This window comes from Doryrhamphus excisus, linkage group LG12 (assembly GCF_037039965.1).
Source record: "Doryrhamphus excisus strain RoL-2023G ecotype Guam linkage group LG12, RoL_Dexc_Guam_v1.1, whole genome shotgun sequence".
NCBI lineage: Eukaryota > Metazoa > Chordata > Actinopteri > Syngnathiformes > Syngnathidae > Doryrhamphus > Doryrhamphus excisus.
Window position 1 is genome coordinate 18,131,404 of NC_136368.1, and position 25,545 is coordinate 18,156,948.

At 40.0% G+C, this 25,545-nt stretch overlaps 1 protein-coding gene across 2 annotated transcripts in view; it reads right to left on the bottom strand.

Moving 5' to 3' along the window:
- LOC131135789 (protein TANC1) overlaps nt 1-25,545 on the bottom strand; it is a 96,542-nt gene that overhangs the window by 67,645 nt on the left and 3,352 nt on the right. For both annotated transcript variants that reach the window (XM_058082078.2, XM_058082079.2), the window contains exon 2: nt 14,450-14,549. In XM_058082078.2, the coding sequence (XP_057938061.2) occupies nt 14,450-14,510 (61 nt within the window). In that variant the 5' untranslated portion in view covers nt 14,511-14,549. The remainder of the gene's footprint in view (nt 1-14,449; nt 14,550-25,545) is intronic.

Here is a 25,545-nt window from a genome sequence, read left to right on the forward strand (position 1 = left end):
AGGATATTATTAATATTTCATTTGAATGCAGGACGGCGGCTGAAGAGCTGCAATCACAAAAGGCGGTCAGATCATTATGAAAGCTAGGTCATCGGGTAACGATGTTTAATGACTCGGCGCATACAGCAAATAATGGAGAGGTGATTGAGTCATTTCAAAACATTAGCACTCATTTTCTGATGATAACAACAACTTGCATTGTTTTCTTTGCATGTATATTACAGCAATGTTCTGTGTTCAGCAAGTCAATGTATATTGATCTGGCATGGGTTAAAATGTAATCAATCGATTGTATCCATGTTAGTAAATAAAGCATTGGATTTAAGGACGGCACTTTTAATGATAATGATAAAGAAATCATAAACATTACTCATGTAAAAGTTTGATTTGGCGTAAATTGATTAGTCATGGGCTTTACGGCGGTCGAGTGGTTAGCCCGCAGGCCTCACAGCTTGGAGACCCGAGTTCAATTCCACCCTCAGTCATTTCTGTGTGGAGTTTGCATGTTCTCCCCGTGCATGCGTGGGTTTTCTCCGGGTACTCCGGTTTCCTCCCGCATTCCAAAAACATGCTAGGTTAATTAGCGACTCCAAATTGTCCATAGGTATGAATGTGAGTGTGAATGGTTGTTTGTCTATATGTGCATTGTGATTGGCTGGCGACCAGTCCAGGCTGTGCCTCTCGCCCGAAGACAGCTGGGATAGGCTCCAGCACCCCCCTGGCACCCCCCTTGTGAATGAATGAATGATTAGTCATGCATGTTGAGTGGTGCACACGGATGAAGTCATGTAAAGTGCGATTGGTGTCATTATGCAAGTTGAACAAAAAGTTTGTGAGTTTTGTCAACACGAAAACTTTGCTGGAAACAGATCGACCTAGTTGGATCATAGGAATATAAATCGATGCATCGATGTATCGATAAATCGTTACAACCCTAGTAAATATGGTTGAGCTTTAAATTGCTAATATACTGTACTATAATATAATATATTCGCAATACAATAGAGTATAAGAATTGGCACAAGACTAAGTGGAACAGATCCCTGACACAACACTGCATTATGAACCACGCTCCTTCTTATGCTGATAGAACCACAAGGGTTTTGGGTTACTTTGAAAACTGCTGTCATGCACCACAATATTTAGCTACATTCACAAACGCCAGCAAAAACTTTGCTTAAGGCCTTAAGTTAACTATGTCCGGAGGCTCTGGGATGGACCATCATCACACAGTGGAAACATTCACTGTGGTCAAATGAGTCTTTTTTTGGGGGGGAAGAAATGGATGCTGTGTGTACCAGACCAAAAACAGCAAAAAAAAAAAAGGCCAGACCAACCTGACTTTTAGCAAATATTCCAGAAGTTGGGCTCTATCTTGGTTTAGGGTTGTGTTGGTGTACTTGGCAAAAGTAAAATGCACTTTAGTGTGGGCATCATTTATGCTAAAAAAGTAGACTATTTTAGATAGCAACACATGCAGCTTGCAAAAACGCCTGTAACACATTAAAGCAAGCCGCAGGGAGGAAGAGGTTGTTGGTGCTGGACTGGTCAGCTTGCTGTCCCAACCTGGCCTCATTAAATTGCAGTGAGATGTGACCACATATACCTCATATTATTGCTGTTTTGCACAATTGTTTTCCAAAGGAACTGTCTAATTATAAAGTCAACCTCCTTAATCATTTAACTTATTTAAGATTTTCTGAAAAAGACGCATAGAATTCCTATGAGGCTTTTTTTTCCCTAGTGAAAAATACAGAAACATTAAATATAGAAACTTCTCATATGGGGCTGTACTCTTTATTCTCACTGTCCTGTCATTATAATGCTGTACATTGCAGCACTATTTAATTAAACAGTAAAGACTATGAAAAAAATGAATAAAGACTATAATTTATGCAAATTATTTCAGCGGACAACAAAGAACGATGTCCATGGGACAATGGAGCAAAAGGGGTAGTTCTCCCGCTAGACTGAGTGGCAATGTGGATTCTCTGTGTACTTCAGAGACCTGGGTGACAGTCTGACAAAAGATGTCATGGTTAACACACTGAAACCCACAGTGGGAAAAGAGCTGGTCGAGGAGGACAACACAAGAGTGGGGGTGGAGTGTTTGGCGCAGGTCTGAAATAATCATGAAGGATACATGAGATTGGATGGATTTTAAATGAGATGTAAATCTTTCTAATTGAAATATTCTTAATAAATTTGGCAAATTTTGTGGGGTTTCGTCACTTTGATTAGCAACAATTAAATTCTATTCAACAAGCCAGGACCTTGCAAGAGAATCTACGCAGGTGGTCTAAGACTCTCAAACTCAATTTACCTGGGGGCCACTGGAGCTAGGGTCTGGGCAAGGCTGGACCGCATCAGGTTTTCAAAAAAAAACAAAACACATTTATTAAAAACAGAAAAATATACAAACTTTTTCATTGCTTTGGTTCCGATTTTCTACAATAAAAGCTCTGATAAAACATTCCACTGTTCTCAAATATCTTAATTTTTATTTTTCTGCACAAAAGAAGATGAAAAATAAATAAACAAATCAAGAATAAAGAAAATCAATCAATCAGTAATAAATAAATATAATAATAATAATAAAACGGCAAATAATAAAAACTTAAGAAACCACATATAGTTGGTGAGTAGACAAATTATTTTTTTCAGAATAAAATTAACAAAGCATTATTAGAGCCCTGTAGACATGGCAAAACACGACTATAGTCACATTTATGCTCTTTTTATTTACAACATATTGCGCAACTGCAGGGTCTTGAGACACATGCTAACTCGCAAACTAGAGAGCTAGCGACCTAAACGGTAGCCTTCAAGTTATTTCCTTTAAACTTAAATAGCCAAAAAACTTACCACTTCCACACGGATAGGGAGGATAACTATTAACAGTTATTTAACCTTTAACATGAACATTAATCAAACGTAATAATTTTTTCTGGGTACATGATACCATACAGCATCCATATCAAACTAACATTAAACTTTCATATCAAGGCGGGGGCCTCAAACTAGTGTCTTGCGGGCCACATTTGGCCCGCGGGCCGCGTGTTTGAGACCCCTGGTCTAAGACATTGTGCTGACTTTAAGCTGTTGTGAAAGTTATAAAAAAAAACGAATCTTAGATTCACGCTTCTGATAAATGTAGAAACATTTGCTTCTTCATAGAAAGTTAATGTTTGACACTGTACTTTAGGAATGACACGCATGACAGCCAGTTTCAGATCAAAACAATAAGACTCAGCGGCTCTGTTCCACTGCTCTCCAGTGGCCTGTGCTCAGGAATGCCTTCCCTGCTGGCCCCAGGGGAGGAAGGGGATGTGTGTGCGTCACTGAGAGAAGGCATATGAGGAGGAGAAGGGGAGTAGAAGGGGGAGAAAGGTTCCCATATCTCCCCAGAAAAGAGCAGTATAAATGTGCATGGGAATAAACGGACTTGTAGAGGAAGATAGATGATGGCATAGCATTCAAGTTGATATGAGAACTGATTCCCAAAGACATTACTGAGTGTGACGTGCTTACACTATAAACGAGGGATAATAACACAATGACTATAATTTCAGGTAACACACATTCTCAAGACTTATTGGTGTTACACAAATATCAGCAAGTTTGGTTGGTGTGAGGTCCAGTCTGTCTCTGGAGGCATCCGAAATGTCAGACCAAGCATGAAGCGTACATGGTTTACTCCATCACCAAGACTGATTAGAAGTCACTTCCCCAGCAGCAATGCAAGATAACCATACTGGAATGGCACGAGAGACGGCCCCATTCCAAAGAGAGCACGTCATGTTGACACACATTGAAAACAACATGATGGGTGTCTTGTCCAAAGTTCCTTCTTTGGACTGGGACGATCACACCAGGAGTTCGTGAAACTTCGTGAAACACCTGTTTCCGATGGTCTGGGGTCAGAGTACGTTGGCGTGGCATAGTTACATTAGAAAATGAAAAAAATGTCGCCTAAGTTTGCGACAGTAAATGTAATGTAATTAGTTTATTTTGACAATGCTATACACAATTACATTAAAACACATACAGGCGTAAATACTGACAGAAACATACACATATACCATTCCAAACGCCTTACTTTGGAATCAACAATTGCAACAGCAATCGGAACATTGGCTCAATCGTGAACGGTATAGAATATTTCTCCACATAATTACTCAGCGTTGCCATGGATTTTTGTTTTAAGAGCAGCTTTTGGTTACTATTAGCACAGATCATTAGGCAGAGCTCCTTCTTGGGGCCAGGTGAGGTCATGAGAACGCCATTAACCCGCTGGACAACAGCCGGTTCAAACCTTCAATGGATGTGTCAATAAAGCTGTCGTCCCCAACAGCAAAAAAAAACCCTATAACCAAACAAGGAACAGAGCAAGCTAACTCTACATTGTTGCATTATTCTGAAAAGTAATAAGAGGCGAATTAAAATTTGTCAAATCATTATTGCATTATTGATACTTGATTCATGAAATCAGGGCAACAGGCTTCTTCAGTTCGACATTTAAGTGCGTTAAACTGTATTGCGATTGTTGACGGGGGTGACTGGTGAATACATTATTCGTATGGTGGCAAAACAAGTCCTTAGTGGTCACTGGAAGACAATCTTTGGGGGAGGGATGTCAGGACATTGCTGCAAAAAAACGATCGGTAATGACCCAAACCCCTCCTCTGTTTAGAAAGGGCCTTTCTATTTTGACATAACGGGAATTTGGACATCGTTGTCCTCAAAAGGTACTTCTGCTGACAATGGGCCTGAAGAATCTACCCTACCCTGACCAGGTGCTTCTAAATACAAAATGTAGTTTATGCAATTTATGCATTTTATATGGACTTACTTTAGGAGCAAAATTTGAATGAAAGAGTTGAAATCCATACTACTTATTTTTCCATACTCGTATATGGGTTGATTGGTCTCTCCAATGTACAAGTCATTGCACCGCTCACTACACTGTACTGCTAAGTTTGCTTCTTCATCTTCTGTCTTCTTTCTTATTTTGTCTTTGGGTTGGACCAGCTTTTTCCTGAGGGTGTTGGTGGGTTTGAAATTCAATGTTATTTTTGAAGAAAATCCTCCTAGTTTCTCAGAAAAACCAGCCATGCAAGGGACCGCCGCATTCTGCCTCCCGTTTGTATCCTCAGGCTGGGTCAGGTGTAATGACCTTAAGAAGCCTTTTGGATTAAAATGCGAAATACGAGTCCGCTTGCCTTGATTCAACAGTTGTGGATTACCATGACTTGGTGGACTGAGAATCTACAAAGACATATTGATACTTAATTATCATCTTAAATCGAGATTTCTCGGGCATTTCTTGTTGAAAAAAACGCTTTCATCTTGTTAAACAAAATTGACAATGCAGCAAATGTAAACATTAAAAAGGGAAGGCACTCTACTCAAACTGCAGTAGACACTTGTGTTCCTTTGAGGCTGTGCACAAAAGGAACTGCAGGTCATTAGTTCAACCTGCCTCCAATCCTCCTGAGCCATGCATAGCAAGACATTCATCTGCAGACACACGCACAAAAAAGGCTCTATACACAAAATAGACAAGACTGCAGTAAGTATGATAGAAAGTGGAGAAAGGGCCTCCCAAGAGACAATCAAAAAGACGTCCCCACAGACGCTCTAAAAGCACTGGTGTGTGTTTTAGAAGATCAATGCCAAAAGAAAGAAAAATACTATCCTTAAGAATAACCTCATTATTAAGTTATATGCACTAAAAAAATGAGCAAAGATCAGACAGAAGGAACGTGTCTACCAAAACATGTCATGGTGTAATAAGAAAAGCTTGTGACCCAGTGGCCTTCCCAAGCTAGGGAGCTTCCATGACAGCCTCTATCGCCCTTTCAAAGCACATATATGCAAACTGATAAAACCGGGGGCCAAGGTTCTCTTTGATGTAAGAAAACGTTCCATATGACCAGACGGACGAGGGTTAAAGGTGCAAAATGGGGTATAGGGAATTTGACTGGTGGTTTGCTGTGGTGTAGATGACATAACCCCCTTCTTCAAATGAGACCCTTGTATTGGTTTGGCTTCTTGTCCTTTGCCATGCTCTCACTACCAGGTCATGGGGTCATCACAGGGAATGCAACGCTGAGTGAAAGAGCCGAGTTTGGGTATTGAAAACGCACCTGGTACACAGTGGGCCTCTGTAAATCATGAACAGTTTTTTTTTTCCTACTAAATCATGGTAGTAAAATAGCCGGCAAGAGGAGAAGTACTAGATTTAAAAACAGAAGAGTGCACTATCCCTCAAGTCCATATTTAAAACCCTTATAGTAATAAAACTGACACTTATATTTATCATAAAAGCAGTGCTATTTTGACTATTTTTATAAGTGGAACTTAAAATATGTCGCCCAATGTTGGATATCAAACAGTCATATTTCACAGCTCACAACATTTTATGATGGCAACAGCTTTACCCTGACATCATTGATTCACTTTTCATTTTATTTAATAGGGGTGTTAAAAAAAAGTATCAGATTATATCGTCCCGTATCTAAAATTTCAGATATTTCACTCTGATCCAAGCAGTCGGTTACCAGACTGGATAGAGCCCACATGATCACATCGGAGTCATGATTCCGTGTCTATTTCTGGTTAAAGCTAGAAAAAGAGATTACAGCTGAGGGTAAAACTTGTCATGCACAAGTTTCCCGTGGTGGCACAGAACCGGAACGTCATTAACAAGTTATTGACTGTAACTATAAATTGAACTAAAGAGGCCCAGTCCCTGTCGGCGATGAGTAAAGTCAGAGTTAAAACCTTAATTGAGCACCTGGAACCTCGTTATATGATGTCTAGCTGCCACTAAATGGCGGATAAAACTATACTTCAGATGCTTAAAGACATTCATTCATTCATTTTCTACCACTTTTCCTCACGAGGGTCGCGGCGGGTGCTGGAGCCTATTCCAGCTGTCTTTTGGTGAGAGGCGGGGTACACCCTGGACTGGTCGCCAGCCAATCACAGGGCACATATAGACAAACAACCATTCACACTCACATTCATACCTATGGACAATTTGGAGTCGCTAATTAACCTAGCATGTTTTTGGAATGTGGGAGGAAACCGGAGTACCCGGAGAAAACATGCAAACTCCACACAGAGATGGCTGAGGGTAGAATTGAACCCTGGTCTCCTAGCTGTGAGGTCTGCGCGCTAACCACTCCACCGCCGTGCCACGCTTAAAGACATAAATGGGTCAATTTTACCTCATACTGCTGATTATTATTATCTTGATAAAGCCTTTCCTACTACAAAATAAATAATGCAAGTGTGTATGATTCATTCTGATATCTGTGTTGGCTAATATTAAAGACGATATTAAATATTAATAATATCTAAAAATCAGTTTTTTGGGGAACAATTGCTTCAAAATACATAGAAATCTGGGGACAACCAGAATCCACTTTAATACCACATCGATTTGAATATAAAACAATGATTTTTCCCAATAAAAAAGTCTGAAAAATTGTATCATCTTAAATCTGGGTCAATATAGTAAACTGTTGCTTACAAATAAATGTATTTTATACGTGAAAAGAAATGTAGTCCAGGCCAAATGTTTCTCGTAACCTTTCCCAAGAGCTCTTATTTGTATTTGAGAACGAGAGAGACAGGGCGTGTCTAATGTGGATATACCTGAGGTTTGTGGGCGTGTGCATGTATGTGTGTTTGTATATGGATGTGTGTGTGTAACCGAAAGATGTGGTTTGAGCTACGCCCTGCTAAATCGTTGCCTGCTGGCTACACATCGCTTTGGTAGCCGTGTAGGTCGGTGTGCACTCAATGGTCCCCTTTGTAAATCCATTACATTCTTTTCTGCACCGTTTTTTAAATCCTACCTTAACTGTCTGGAGATGAAAATCTGGACAAACATGACCGGGAGCCAAAATAGCAAACATGAGCCCAAGAGCCATTTCACATGTTTTAGTCTAATTTGGAAGAAGGCGATTTAACACTTAAGTCAATAAAACTCCATTATAAGGAATTTCCAGAGCAATGCGGATTGAGTTTGTCAGAAAATGATTAAACCTGGAGGTTTACAGCTGAATGATTTCCTTCATAAGCTCTCTCCTGAACATGTGTGGCACCACGATGACAACATCTGTCCTCTGAATATAACAAACCATATGTCATCTGTAGTGAAGATGTCTTGTGCTTGGCTGAATGCCTTGCACTTGTGTGTCTGTCTTGGCGTTAAAATAGCGCTATGAACAGTTTATGCCTTAAGTTCTGATTAGTGCTTAATGCAGGGGTGGGCAAATATTTTGACTCGTGGGCCGCATTGAGTTAACAAAATTGTCAGGGGGGGCAGAACATATATTTAACACACACAAACACTATTTTATGGTTATAATTTTCCTTGAATTATTTGTCTAATTTTATCTGTGAAAGTGTTATACTCTCAGCTGTAAAACATCAAACTACAGCAAATTATTAAAATTACATTTTAATTTAATTTAATTATTAAAATTGTATTTTATTTTAAATTTTTTAATTATTAATTATTTGTCTAATTTTATCTGTAAAAGTGTTACTGTGATACTCTCAGCTGTATGTTTCTCATGTCCCTTTTTTCAAGAGCACTTTAAACATCAGACTACATCAAATGATTAAAATTAAATTTTAATTTAATTTAATTATTAAAATTGTATTTTACTTTGAATTTTAAATTATTAATTATTTGTCTAATTTTATATGTAAAAGTGTTATACTCTCAGCTGTATGTTTCTCATGTCCCTTTTTTCAGGAGCACTTTAAACATCAGACTACATCAAATTATTAAAATTACATTTGAATTTAATTTAATTATTAAAATTGTATTTTACTTTAAATTTTTTAATGATTAATTATTTGTCTAATTTTATCTGTAAAAGTGTTATACTCTCAGCTGTATGTTTCTCATGTCCCTTTTTTCAGGAGCACTTTAAATATCAAACTAATTTTAATTTAATTTAATTATTAAAATTGTATTTTACTTTTAATAATTAAAATTTCATTTTAAGTTTTTTTGTTTTTTTTTTTAACTAAATAAGACATCCGAATTGGAAGTCAAGTTGCCAGTTTGTATGTTAAAAATTGAAATACTTAGAAAGCAACTGGCGGGCCGGATTCAAATGAGTGGTGGGCTGCATGTGGTCCCCGGACTGTAATTTGCCGACCCCTGGCTTCATGGAAAGTGCAACATGAAGAGATTAAATAATTCTTCAGGCACAACTATAGTATATAAAAGAAAATACTCCATTTTGTTCCACATGGGAAAAGCCATGCTGGTTTGTTAATAAAAGAAAACTTCCAGCCACCATGAAGATCACTGCGAGGGAGTTTTTAGAAAGTCCTTTTCAAAAACCACAGGACAAGGAGGGAGTGTTTCTTAAAAAGGCTGTGGTAGATATGGCTTGAGGAGAGGTTACCACCCAGCTGTTTGTGGAGAAACACCAGGCCTTACGAGGGCAGTCCCGCACTTGAACCACTGGGCAGACTTTGTTTGAGCCATGTTTCTTTTTCAAGTCATACAATGTCATATACAGAAGCGGCTGCATAAGCAAGTACCTTTGCCGAGGAGTAGTCTGAGCGCTGAATACAGCACATGCATACGCATTTTAATACATCTCCATGACTGATTGTAAATTACTTTTAATTGTAAATTACTTCTCCAGTTGAAACAACAGTGCCTCTTCTGTTTGCAGCCAATTAGTGCACTCCGTTTTAACTTAATTGCATCAAGACGTGATTAATCAACAATCTGTTCCACACAACGACTTTTAGAGCGTGACTATAACATCAAATTTAAACATAGCTTTAAAAATGGGTCTGATCAGCAAACAGACCACCGTGAATTCCTTTGCAGGACATTGCAGTTCCTGTCATGCTCTCAGATGTATGTGAGTGCCCCGCAAACAAAACTGTCACCAAATGAAGTTTCTGCTTTGTAACCACATTAGTGGTGTTGGAGTCTTTGCAACAAGTCACTGTTTCATGTCAAAACAAGCCGAGAAACTCACAATGCTGTTGAGACAGCACAAGCACCAGTTGCAGGCACAGCTGAGGCAACACTATGCTGGGCTTAATGGACCCCCCTCACTCTTTTTCACACACACACACACTCGAGGTTTACGCCTCATCTTATCCACATTCTAAATATTCCCTTCATCTTTCACCTTCTTTTGGAAATCTGGATGAGGCTGTTCCAAATCAGCTGCTGCCCCATTAAAAGTGACATTATTAGACATAAAAAGTCTGTAAAATGCAGCAAAGCTAATTTCACATTCTTGTCTCGGTCTGCTTCTCTTCAGTCGGCCCTCATTATTTTATTTTATGTCTGAAAAGAAAAGTCACCCCCCTGCTGTTGAAGACCTTGAGGATGATGAAAGCAACATGGGCCCAGGCTGCAATTTGCTATGCATTTCAGAACAGAGAAACCACCCTAGTAGTGGGATTTATAGTGTCATCAGAAATGATACTTTAATTGTCTATTAGGGGTGTTGACTAATGTGATGATGTGCAAAAGTAAACCGGTGGAGATCTAAAACCATAGCAAGGAAGCGTAGGGTCGAGCCTTAACAATTTCTATGTGCTGCTGCCTCTCATGAGTCAGGTGCAAGTCTAGATAATAGAATAAAAATCTTTCCGAATTACCTTTCCGAAAACAATCGTATACATGGAAAGGAATATTCCAATCTCTTGTCTACATGCGTTGCTATAATCAACCAGAATAGTCAATGGGGCAGTAAAACGTAAACATCAACATCACGTGATACCGACTTCCTCGAGTTTTTTTTCACTAGTTGGAATAACTCCGTATTGTGAGTTTTTCGTTCGTCCAGTCTTGAAATTAGTTTGAATTAAAAAAAAAAACTTTCCTTAGCAGTCCCGTGCTGATTGCTCGCCTCCATTTTTAAAACTGAAGACCGTCTCCAGCTGCGTGTTACATCATTTCTGAGCATTCGCTGAAAGAACGCACCCGGGAACAGGAAAAGATCAAATTAAATAATAATAATACATTTTATTTGTATAGCGCTTTTCAAGATACTCAAAGACACTTTACAAAAGAATGAAGTTGAATAAAACAAGTAAACAGAATAAAAGACACACCAAAATACAACATTCATTGGTTAATACAGTAAAAACATGAGTACAGTTAAAACATGAGTAAAAGCGGGGCGGGGCACAGCAGTCAGATATAAAAGGTTAGACATTAAAAACAGATCTTGCTAATATTTTATAATTCAGCTCGGGATATGTTTTATATAGATACGTATTTTATTTTTTTAATAAAACTGGACTTGTGAATGGCGTATCGTTCCACAGATGGCGCTAATGCACACGAAAGCTGCTTGCCAACCGCCAATAAACAACAGACGAAGAAAAACACAAAAGACGAAGAACGCACTCTGACAACTTTCCGATTGAGCGGATACAAGATACCTCAATCGGATTGGGGAAAGGAATATTCCCCCGCTGTGAATCCGATTATATATTCATTCGGATAGGCACTTTTCTTTCGGAATGAGGTGTATACAAAGGTTAGATTCTGTTCGTTTGAGCAAATAATCCGAATGGAATTGGAATATTTGGGTCCATGTAAACGTGGCTACTGTCTGCCAAACAAACTGAGAGGAGACACGACAACTGTATGTGTGTGTGTGTGTGTGTGTGTGTGTCAGGGGGAGAAACAGCTGAAACTCAATAGCCCCTCAAGGACTACATGGCAATGCGCCTTCTGGGGATTAACACTAAACAGAGGCAACTGTACTTAAACACTTAAATAAGCGATTTTAGTAAGAGTTGTCCCGATACGACTTTTTCACTTCCAATCCGATTCCGATATTGCAGCCTTGACTATCGTCAGACGGTGATAGCAATCTGATATCAGCACAGATAATACTTGTATTACTTCTTTAATAGCGTGGAATGTTAAAAAAAGACTTGATCAAGTGACATTACTCAAAAGGAGAATAATGGCTAAATGCTGCCATAAAAATCAGTATCCACACCAAACTAGTGTCTCACTTCTGTCACGGCACACCCTGAAAAAGCACTCAGACGGGACTATAACGGTCAATCCAGGAGGAAGGATAGGGAAGAGATGAAGGATCCATGGGCAGTGCAAGATGGAGAGCTGTGTTTTTGTGGTATTGGCAATGTGGAGATCCCAAAGGAAAGCTAATGACTGCAGCGGTAACTGGCATGGGAACCAAGTTTCCTTGACTGCTTTTAAGTTGCCTCCAGTCCATAGCCACCATGTCAGGAGCCATATTTACTGATATATATTGCTGTTATTCTTTCTTTCCACTCATTTCAATGTCATTTTGGGGGAAAAGATTCATTGGTCCAAACCATAGTACCAGATTACAAGCACCAACACAGCCTTTGTCTTCTTTTCAAGGACATTAGAGACAGCCAAAAAAAAAATTTATTCATGATTAATGCATCTGACCTACTATGGAGATTTATGTTATTACATTTAACCCTTAGATGCATAAGTGGGTCAAAAATGACCCGGTCAGGTTGTTTTCTTGAAATATCTTTGTAATGAAATTTTTTTTTATCATTTCATATTCCAGGTATTCCTAAAAAAAACATGTTTTTGATATCATGCCATTCACATTTTTAACTTACCTTTTATGCATTTTAAGAATTTTTTGTTTTTGTGTTACTACCCCAACCTTCCATAAGTGGGTCAAAAATGACCCGGTCAGGTTGTTTTCTTAAAATATCTTTGTAATGAAATTTTTTTATCATTTCATATTTCAGGTATTCCTCAAAAAACATGTTTTTGATATCATGCCATTCACATTTTTAACTTACCTTTTATGCATTTTAAGAATTTTTTGTTTTTGTGTTACTACCCCAACCTTCCATAAGTGGGTCAAAAATGACCCGGTCAGGTTGTTTTCTTAAAATATCTTTGTAATGAAATTTTTTTATCATTTCATATTTCAGGTATTCCTCAAAAAACATGTTTTTGATATCATGCCATTCACATTTTTAACTTACATTTTAAGATTATTTTTTTTGTGTTACTACCCCAACCTTCCATAAGTGGGTCAAAAATGACCCGGTCAGGTTGTTTTCTTGAAATATCTTTGTAATTACATTTTTTATAATTTCATATTCCAGGTATTCCTAAAAAAAAACATGTTTTTGATATCATGCCATTCACATTTTTAACTTACTTTTTATACATTTTAAGAATTTTTTTGTTTCTGTGTTACTACACCAACCTTCCATAAGTGGGTCAAAAATGACAAGCATGCATTTTCTATGAAATTCAATAGGAACCTTTGATTCTTATCAACTCCTAAATATAATACTAAATATCATACAAATCATTATTCCTAACCAAAATGGCAAAATTGATTCTAGTATGGGTGATTTTTGACCCACTTATGGAAGAGTGTAGGGTCCAGTCACTCATGCATCTAAGGGTTAAGTCATAAAAAATATTAATCGCAATCACTTCAGTGGCCAAACACGCCTTTGCGATAACTCCGGTTTATTGCACTTATAGTACAGATAAAGTAGCATTTTTACAGGATGTGACACGCGTGACACTGACTCGTCCCATTAAAAAAATGAACGCCCTAAGACTAAAAATAGCAGCAGTCGAGATTTTTACCCTCATACAGAGCCGCTAAAGGGGCAGAGCGTCTCTAAGAGGTGACCTCTCATCTGTCTTGAGAGCCCTAAACAACAAAGAGGAGTGTCCCCCCCGCTTTATTGTCCCAGCATGAGAAACGGAGTCAGGGTCGGCAGGGCATGACGGATGGTGTCCAACTGGAAGAATGAGGTTGCATAAAAGGAGCCATAAAACTTTGGTCTTCCTTGTGTATAAACGTGTTGGGGAGGCAATTAGACACGACATGCAATACTAAATCAAGCGTTGTGTTGATTGTTGGCGAGTAATACAACTCGCTACTGCACTCGCACAGCTCAATTGGAAGACCTGCTGTGTCGTTTCTGAACCAGACGGTAAAAACCTGTCCTGGGTTGATGATGCAAGCCTGGACATGAGATGCGGTCTAAGCAGAAATTGTTACTGTACAAGCAAAGGTAGAGTCAACAATAGTGACTCATATTTAGTCACATTGGCATGTTTTCAAGTAGGAAAAAAACAGGAGTAAGGCTGTTAAATAATAAAAAAGGTAGTAAAGATGTCACAAAATTGAAGTAATAGACGGTTAAGATCTAATATACAGATAAAGAGGAACTAAAGAAGCTAAATACCTTTCTACTTTTCTTCCTTATAAAGATCTTCTGGGCTCATATTGGTTCACCAAACTCATCGTAAAGTCACATTGAGATTATTTACTCAAAAGGTCAAGTATGAAAGTCCTTTCCTTCACAGGCAGTACAGATGATCTAAAGTGATGAGGTTTGGTGTCCAAGCCTCCTTGAACCTTGGCTTTCTTTTTCCTACCTGACTCCTTCCTGCTGGCCTTGCCTCCATCTCTGTTCTTTTTTAGCACTGCCCTGAACATGGTGAGTTGTCTAGAATCCCCTCTGCAGACACCTTGAAGCTAAGAAAGATACAAGATAGAAAAGAACAGGAAAAAGTCAAAGTCATTCAGTTTTTTACTTAGATCCACATTTCCTGTAAAAGTCAAAATTGCACAAAACCTCCATATATCTCCATATTGACTCGGTGAACATGTCAAAGATGTATTTTCCTTTTTCTTTGGCTTTTTGTGATGCCACAACAGTTAGGATGACAGAACAGTGACGACAAAGAGGGAAAATATACAACTACTAAACAATAAGTTGCAAATGGAACTTAGCAACAGCGTAGCAAACAAAGGAGCTACTCTGTCCTGGCTGTTCAGTACAATACCGCTAAAGCGTCAATACGGCAACACCAATAACAACAGAATTGAACCCAAAACATAATGCCAATTCACTGTCCTTTTTCAACCCCACCGCCCGCTCCCAAAACATTTTTTTTGCACAAATAACACAAAGAGGTGATGATGCAACTCCACAATAGACGAGATCATGTTTGGTGAAGTTTTAAGCAAAAACACTGACACAAAGTGGCATGCGAGAAATCGGCATCCATCTTTTGTCATTGAAATACATACATGCTCCGCAGCAACCAGGAAGTGAAAAGGCATCTCGCCGTGTAGCGCAAAAGAGGTTACTCATTGAAGGGAAATTTTAACGCAAAATGTGTGAACACACGTACGCTTGCACACACACCATTCAGCTACAAATGTGAAAATTGTAACTAGTTCTTTTTTGGTGTGTTTATGTTGTGGCATCATTGTTTTTTTTTTTGTTATTTTGGCTAAATATATACAGCTAAATTTGTGACCAAGTGAAAGTTATGCTTGAAATGTATTTTTTCACAAACAGCTTTTTTTCTGCTTAGTGTTGTTGAGAACACAAAATTCTGTGTACTTTGAAAAATCTGTCAAAATCATCAAAAATGGCCGATACAGAGAGGGACGGCTTTTAAAAAAATGTCCGGGATTGAATGAGTTACAAGACTCACCACCCAGGCACAAACATCCACTATTATCTCACTTCATCTTTAATGGTGAATACATCATTTTTCTAAATGTTGACTCGCCTTGAGCCAGTCTCCCTGCTCCACAACCCTAAATACTATGCTTTCATCATCAAAGAGTGAGTGGTGGCATTGGGTAATGCTTAATTCTTTCATGAGAGTTAAGATCTTATCAAGGTTTTCCGATAGTTACAGACTGGCCCTAGAATATTCCAGAATATATTGTGTTCAACCTCACAGATTCCCCTGTATTTATGCACTGGACATTTTAACCAACAGTCAAAATGTTTACATTTTGCTTTCAAAAATGTAACACTTAAAACAACTCATAGTGGCATTTGATACTGTTTAGGTTGCAACGGCCTGGTAGTTTTCCCACAGCATTCCTAATTCTGCAGGTCACCGGTGCAAGAGTACATGGAAAGAATGCTCCAACACGTATACAAAAAAAAAAAAAGCACGTTCCATTATCTTGCTGAGGAGTAAAACATCAAAATACCCCAAATTCCACAAGTAATTGACGCTATGTGGCTGAACTTGGACATTCTGTGATCGCTTTCTCTGGCTGTTCAAATGAGGGGCATAATACGAACTCAAGGTCCAGCTTGGATGTGCTTGTTTATCTAAGTGAGTGATAGTCTCATTGAATTGGATAACTGTAAACACATGCTTAAACAAACATAACCGAAAAACCCACCAACCTAAGCCGGCCTAGTGTACCCTGATATTTAATAAAAGCTGAGGAGTCGTTCCAGTGAAAAGAAAAGAACAGCTCCATCCAAATAAGGCCTTACTTTTTACAAACAAAACACAAAAGTCCATGCATTCTCAACCACTGAAGCCGGGCTTACGGTTGCTGTGGGAGAACCTCTCAGTCCATCTCATTCTGGCCTTGTTGATTTGGAAAGTGGTCTGCTTTGTCTGGTCTACCTGTCTAAATTCAGTGGACGTTTTTATAAAACGTGCAATTTGCTTTTTTTGACACTTATTCCCGAAATAAAATTATTTTTCACATCTTATAAACAAACATAATTTGCACAACATGTTAGACTGCAATAATCCAAGTAAAAAGTCCAAAAAATGGCTGCCATTTTTGAGTGTGTGGACGTGTTATTATTTGTAAACATTCATTCATTTTCTACCGCTTTTCCTCACGAGGGTCGCGGGGGTGCTGGAGCCTATCCCAGCTGTCTTTGGGCGAGAGGCCAAAGACAGTACACCCTGGACTGGTGGCCAGCCAGTCACAGGGCACATATAGACAAACAACCATTCACACTCACATTCATACCTATGGACAATTTGGAGTCGCTAATTAACCTAGCATGGAATGTGGGAGAAAACCCACGCATGCACGGGGAGAACATGCAAACTCAGAGGATGGAATTGAACCCTGGTCTCCTAGCTGTGAGGTCTGCGCGCTAACTACTCATCCGCCGTCATTTGTAAACATTCAATCATTTTCTACCGCTTTTCCTCATGAAGGTCGCAGGGGTGCTGGAGCCTATCCCAGCTGTCTTTGGTACGAGAGGCGGGGTACACCCTGGACTGGTGGCCAGCCAATCACAGGGCACATATAGACAAACAACCATTCACACTCACATTCATACGTATGGACAATTTGGAGTCGCCAATTAACCTAGCATGTTTTTGGAATGTGGGAGGAAACCGGAACCCAGAGAACATGCAAACTCCAAGGGTGGAATTGAACCCTGGTCTCCTAGCTGTGAGGTCTGCACGCTAACCACTCATCCGCCGTCATTTGTAAACATGACAAGAATTATTTTCTCTATACCGTAGCTGAATGTATACAAGTTGTCACCGTTGCTATGGGCTACTTTCCACTGTAACCAACAACAAACAGGTTAGCTGTGTAAATGATTGATGGATTGCACAACTACTAGTACGTGTGAACACAAAAAAAGCTACACAATCAACACTAAATATGACTAAGATGTATGCATAATGCGGCTACAACTAAAAGAGGAGTCCTGGGCTGCGTGGAATGCAATACGACAGACATCAAGAGGGGGCCTCTTCAAACTGCAACAGTGCATAACAAACCGACTTTGAAGGATTATTGCATGCACACTGCATGAAAAGACCCTTCATATTCATATTTATGTATTTTGCTATACTACGTATGATGGCACATAAAATGAAATGAAGGAAATAATAGTTGACATTTGAGCTCCATCCATCAACCCATAAAAAGAATAAGTTCACAAACTGCGGTCTGAGTCAAATGCAGCTGTTTTCTGGAGTAACAGGAAACCAGAGCGGTTAAAAGGCGCCTCAGGTTATCACCATGTGTGTGATATCAAGTCACGCTTGTCACTCCCGAGTTCAAATCCACACAGATTGGGAAGAAGAAAAGAAACGCCACCTGCACAATGCTGCCGTGACATGTGGTTTATGGGGCCATGTTGCCTTTACAACAGTTATCAGCACACCCTGCTATATATAGGATTGTTTGTCCCAGGTGCAGGGGAAGAGCTGTAGGTGCTTCATGGGTTGGAACCTGTTTTGTCGTGTGAACATGCAAAAGTCTGGATTGACTTCGCCACAAAACTGCAATTTTCCACAGTGTGCATTCACATTATGCCAGTTGTAACTGACTAATTACACATGACACAGTTAGGAGACCAGGGTTCAATTCCACTCTCGGCCATCTCTGTGTGGAGTTTGCATATTCTCCCCGTGCATGCATGGGATTTTTGCATACATACTGTACTGCATACATACAGTATGTATGTGTAGCACAATGTACATACTAATAACTAACACAAAATATATAGTATTATCTTTAAATGTATATATAAAGTCATGTTTGTATTTATTCATTCATTCATTTTCTGCCGCTTATCCTCACAAGGGTCGCGGGGGTGCTGGATCCTATCCCAGCTGTCTTCGGGCGAGAGGCGGGGTATACCGTGAACTGGTGGCCAGCAAATCACAATGCACATATAGACAAACAACCATTCACACTCACATTCATACCTATGAACAATTTGGAGTCGCCAATTAACCTAGCATGTTTTTGGAATGCGGGAGGAAACCGGAGTACCCGGAGAAAACCCACACATGCACGAGGAGAACATGCAAACTCCACACAGAGATGGCCGAGGGTGGAATCGAACCCTGGTCCTCCTAGCTGTGAGGTCTGCGCGCTAACCACTCGACCACCGTGCCGCCCAAATTGATATTCATTCATTCATTCATTCATTTTCTACCGCTTTTCCTCATGAGGGTCGCAGGGGTGCTGGAGCCTATCCCAGCTGTCTTCGGGCGAGAGGCAGGATACACCCCGGACTGGTTGCCAGCCAATCACAGGGCACATATAGACAAACAACCATTCACACTCACATTCATACCTATGGACAATTTGGAGTCGCCAATTAACCTAGCATGTTTTTGGAAAGAGATGGCGGAGGGTGGGATTGAACTCGGGGGATCTGCGTGAGGTCCACTGGACCGCCGTGCAGCCCTATTTTTGTATTATAATTGTTTTAATTATAAATATCAAATGTCAACTGGAGATCCCTGATGTAAAGAGACAAGTCAAATAGATTACAGAAAAACTGAAGTTGAGGAAGAGTGGTTAGTTAGGAGACCCGAGTTCGATTCCACTCTCGGGCATGTCTGTGCATGTTCTCCTCCCACATTCCCAAAACATGCTAGGTTAATTGGTGACTCCAAATTGTCCATAGGTATGAATGTGAGTGTGAATGGTTGTTTGTCTATATGTGCCCTGTGATTGGCTGACCACCAGTCCAGGGTGTACCCCGCCTCTCGCCCGAAGACAGCTGGGATAGGCTCCAGCACCTCTGCGACCCTTGTGAGGATAAGCGGTAGAAAATGAATGAATGAACTTTGCCCTGTATTTATAGCAACATGGTAGTTTCCCCAATAGGGTGACCTCATCCAGGTTTTTAACACCACCATCTGAATTTTTTCTTGTGCCCGGTTGTGAAACACACAACTGTAGCTTATCAAATGTGATGATGGGTTCTTTGCAGCACTCGCCAGATTAAATGTTTCCAGGAATTGTAGTGCATAAGTGCAGGAAAAAGGCATACAGTATGTTTAAAATGCAATTATCACTTCAGTGGTTTGAGAAAACTTCTTGCAAAAAAAGCAAATTCACGATTAAAACCCTGCAGCCACCTGCTAGCTCGCTGGCAAAAAAAAAAAAAAATCCTACTGTGAGAATTAATAATAGCACTTTTATCTGTAATTACAGGCTCTATACCCAAGTCTGCCAGCACTGTGTGGATGCAGCTTGGTCACGCCAAGGGCCATGGCGAGGTCAACTTGCACGCTGCGTTGTCACACTGGGTGCTACACCCTCCACTACCAGCAGGCTAAGCCTGTGGGAAGTACAGTCGTCTTTTCATGAGATATTCACAGTGAGCAGGAAAAAGACCGGATCTGCTTGAGCGCTGCAGCAGCGAATAAACAATAAGTAGTTAAGTAATGCTGAAGGAAGTGAAGTGTACGAGTATGAAGGACATCTCCGTCTAAATGCCGGCCATTGTGAACAAAACGTTACTATCAACTTCGGTGTGAGAGGAAGTGACAGAACAAAGGGCAGTCGCTTTTATGTCACCGGTCTACCGTTGAGGCTCAAGTACATCCTTCCTTGCTCCATCCTCTATTTCCTTCAAATCTCAGACTTTCTCTAAGAACTCAAAGAAAACGAAGGCACTTGATCATGCAGCAGTAGGGAGCAATGAAGATCTGCAATCATGATGTAATACGCTCATCAAACGGCACCAACCGACAAATCCCAAACTTATTTAAGTGCATGATATGCTCGCTGCATTTTCAAGCATAAAAATTACAAATGTAATGCATTCAAAAGACATTCAAAGATATTGACATAGGATTCTACACTCTAGGTGTCGGTCATGTTACTATAATGCTCGGTGAAACAGTTGATCGCCAGAACAATAGGCTTTTGTTGCATCTAACAATAATGCACAATAATGCCTTATAAAAACACGGGATACAGTTGCAGCCATACTGAACCCCTGACGTCACTTATTGTCCGCCACTCACTCTGCTCCCCAGGGAACGCATTTAGAGCAACATACATGAGTCTTCAATTGCTTATTTACTATTATGTCTACTGAATTGGGTGAAAGTCGACTATATGGGTGTTATTTCATGTTAAAAAACGTATTTGGAAGGTCTTAAATTGGTTTTCTATGCTTTAACTATGAAAATATTCCATTTCTGAATAAGGAATTCTTGGTCTGCAACCAATTAACTGTATGATTGTACCAATTAACTGTATTGTGAATAATTAGTAAATGACATGAAGAAGGGGTAAGATTAAATGAGTCCATTAGTTTTAGTCCAAACATGATTGATGTGTCAATTCATGCCCGTCAGCATAGAAGCTAATTTATTTCCATCCCATGACTGTTAACCTCCAAAGTGTCAAGGTATGTTTTACAGCGTAATCCTTTCTTGGTATTTACAGTTACGGCGCAGGCTCTTTAAAGTGACTAATCCTGGAAATGAAACAGTCAGACAGGACAAGATGGTGCTCATGTTCTTTCAAATAAAAAAAATCATCTTTTATGTCGCACAGAGATCAAATCCAACCGACGACAGCCACGGGCAATAACGCACTTGAAGATTGCTTGACAGATTCCAAGTGTAAGAAGCCAGTTTTTTCCACCCACTGAGTTCCCTTTTCCGTCCAATTACTCTCACAAACCTTTCCCACAACAACTACATCACTCACATCACACCACCAACTCTCTTAAAATTGTCAGCCTGGTGGGAATTTAAGTTATTAACTGCTGCTATCCCCGGTAATTGTCTCTCACTATCAGGCTAATAAGAGCTCGCCAAGCTATTTATGAGCTAATGAACATGGGAGTCAAAATAAATTGAAACTGTTTTCCGGACCCAGCTCAGTGTTTGCCTCTCAGGAATCCTCCTATTTGATGAAGGGTGAAATATTAACAAGTTGGCTTTAGAAGCTACAGTAAGTTTGGAGGAAAAAAGAAGTTCACATGCTTGGAGATGTCAGTCAAATGAACATTACATGAGGAAACTTGCCTAATGTGGGAAAAGTTGGATAAGATGGTCTTACTAACAACTACATTTGACGGTCCCAATTAAACAACAAAATAATCTATAAATTGGTACTTTTTTGGATTAAGGATGGATTAATCTGTCTATGAATGGTCTGAATTTAGAATTCAGTTCTATACTGACAGACAAGGGGTGCCCCGGGGGTGCTGGAGCCTATCCCAGCTGTCTTTGGGCGAGAGACGGGGTGCACCCTGGACTGGTCGCCAGCCAATCACAGGGCACATATAGACAAACAACCATTCACACTCTCATTCATACCTATGGACAATTTGGAGTCGCCAATTAATTAATTAAAACCTACAAATGCACAGGGAGAACATGGCGGGGTGGAATTGAACTTGGGTCTCCTAGCTGTGAGACCTGCGTACAAACCACTTGTCCACCGTGCAGCCAACTTTTTCCCTTAGCATGTTAGGTGCATGCATGCTAGGTTAATTGGAGACTCCAAATTGTCCATAGGTATGAATGTGAGTGTGAATGGTTGTTTGTCTATATGTGCCCTGTGATTGGCTGGCCACCAGTCCAGGGTGTACCCTGTCTCTCGCCCAAAGTTAGCTGGGATAGGCTCCAGCATACCCCTGGATGGACGGATGGATGGATGGAAGGAAGGAAGCATGGATGGATCAAAGGAAGGAAGGAAGGAAGGATCAAAGGAAGGAGGGATGGATGGATCAAAGAAAGGAAGGAAGAAAGGAAGGAAGAAAGGAAGGAAGAAAGGAAGAAAGGAAGAAAGGAAGAAAGGAAGAAAGGAAGAAAGGAAGAAAGGAAGAAAGGAAGAAAGGAAGAAAGGAAGAAAGGAAGAAAGGAAGAAAGGAAGAAAGGAAGCAAGGAAGGAAGGAAGGAAGGAAGGAAGGAAGGAAGGAAGATGATGGCTGGCTGGCTGATTGATGGATAGATGGATAGATGGATAGATGGATAGATGGATAGATGGATAGATGGATAGATGGATAGATGGATAGATGGATAGATGGATAGATGGATAGATGGATAGATGGATAGATGGATAGATGGATAGATGGATAGATGGATAGATGGATAGATGGATAGATGGATAGATGGATAGATGGATAGATGGATAGATGGATAGATGGATAGATGGATAGATGGATAGATGGATAGATAGATAGATAGATAGATAGATAGATAGATAGATAGATAGATAGATATATAGATAGATAGATAGATAGATATATAGATAGATAGATAGATCATCTACTCTAATTGGACACAGTCATAACTTATCTCAAACATTCGCTCACCTATAAATAACCCCCTAAAACTGCTGGTTAAGAAGTTTTTATGAGCAGTTAAAGAAGTGTGAAACCGAGTGAAAGCATCCCTGCTGCATCTGCATATGCAGGCCAACATTCCCGAGTATTGTTCTACAGTTGCTTTTTTTGTCCTCCAGCCACAAATATGCGCATGTTCAGGCTATGCAATTTCACATAGTGCTGCTTCATTCCTCCGCACTGTGTTTGCATCTACGTCGTCAGACGCTCGAGCTCAGCTCAGAGGGAGCGAACTTTACGTTCCGTCCCAAACCATAGGATTTCACCCAGCAAACCTGCAAATACAATTATGAAGTTGTAATTAAATATAAAGAGTATATATTATTATATCATTAATGTGCATGACATGCATGTTACAACAATAATTTCCTGTGTTTACAATGTGCAAGTATTTAAAAGAGTGCCTTGCAAAGGGTTAACATTTCTATGGAGGTTCATCATTTTACTGCAGACAAGTTGCTGCTGGAAATGAGCTGAAAGTAGCAATAAAACTAAAATAAACATGAGAGCTTGTAAACAGAAGACTAATCATTACAGTTCCCATACACATTTCTTTTTGAAGAATTGAGACACACCTCTTATAAACTTCCATAAACATGGGTGGGAACGTCTCCAAATCATGAATTTTAGCATCATCACTGGGGTGTCACGAGAAACCCAACCAACGTTTTTCATTCATTCATTCATTCATTTTCTACTGCTTATCCTCACGAGGGTCACGGGTGTGCCGGAGCCTATCCCAGCTGTCTTCGGGCGAGAGGTGGGGTACACCCTAGACTGGTGGCCAGCCAATCACAGGGCACATATAGACAAACAACCATTCACACTCACATTCATACCTATGGACAATTTGGAGTCCCCAATTAACCTAGCATGTTTTTGGAATGTGGGAGGAGAACATGCACAGACATGCCCGAGCATGGAATCGAACTTGGGTCTCCTAACTAACCCCTTTGTCTTGTCTCTTTACGCCAATGATCTGCAGTTGACCTTTGATATTTATAATTAAAACAATTAGAATACAAAAATAGGGCTGCACAGCGGTCCAGTGGTTAGCGTGCAGATCTCACAGCTAGGAAACCTGAGTTCAATCCCACCCTCGGCCATCTCTGTGTGGAGTTTGCATGTTCTCCTCGTACATGTGTGGGTACTACGGTTTCCTCCCACATTCCAAAAACATGCTAGGTTAATTGGCCACTCTAAATTGTCCATAGGTGAGTGTGAATGGTTGTTTGTCTATATGTACCCTGTGCTTGGCTGGCCACCAGTCCAGGGCGGACCCCGCCTCTCGCCCGAAGACAGCTGGGATAGGATCCAGCACCCCCTGCGACCCTCGTGAGGATAAGCGGCAGAAAATGAATGAATGAATGAATACAAACATGACTTTATATATACGTACATTTAAAGACAATACTATATATTTTGTGTTAGTTATTAGTATGCACATTGTGCTACACACACATACTGTATCTATACAGAATGTTTTCCATGTTTATAGTAGGACAAAGGTAAATCTTTGGAACTTGGTCAAAATAGCACCTTTGCTGAAAAGGTGAAGGCACCCCCGTCCTAAATGATCTGTCTGCCTGTCTCAGGGGCTTTCAACACTATAAATCAGCAACAGCTGTCACTCACAAGAACTTCAAATTCCAAACAATCACAATCACTTTACACCCATAAACATGGGTCAGTGTCGCCTTTGGAAGCACCCATTATTAAAGTAGCAAGTCTAAATGCAAGATTACTAATAACCGAGAGACCCATTTTGTGACTCGACCATAACTTTGGGGAACACTGCAACCAAACTGTGTCAAATCAGTTTTTTCTATGAGAACCATTTTCACATCCTCTTCAAGAGCTCAGTATGTGCCGTCAGTCAGGTCAGCGTCTCCAATAACCTCCCTCCTCAGTCATAACAATGCCACTCTGCTGCCAGCATCTGCTATCAGAAGCCAACTGGCCCAGGACCATGGGAATCAGGCTGTGGACACATTTCAACTAAGACCACTTTTTAGTGGTTAGTGAAGTATTAGAATGGCATTACAGCCCAGTCTAATGATTCTTTAAATGTGTATTGGACACTGTTGCCAAATGTACAATAATTATCCTATTTATATGACAATCTAATTTTCACCCTCTTTAATAAAAAAAAAATCTCATAATGTACGATAATTTGACCCCTTTGATACATGGCTATCAGCAAACACAAACAGGTTACATCCTGCACTGAGCTTGAGCATTTCTCACGTGACTCTTTACAGCCAATCAACACACAACACAGTAGGAAGTACATAACTTGATGGAAACACAATGGACTGTGAGTCTAGGAGGGGGGCACTGAACCGATTAAGTCTCAACATTTAGAGCAGGTGTCACCAACACGGTGCCCGCGGGCACCCGGTCGCCCGCAAGGACCACATGAGTCGCCCGCGGGCCGTTTCCAAAAATAGCACATCTCATAGAGAGCTGCGTCTAAAAATTAATTTTGTTCTGTTGCTATTATTTTTTTAATCACACTTGTATGTATATAGATTTAAAAAATACTATCTTAAAAATACTTTAAGGTTAACGCGCACAATATTTACCTATGGGCAGTAAAGTAGAGCTTGTGGG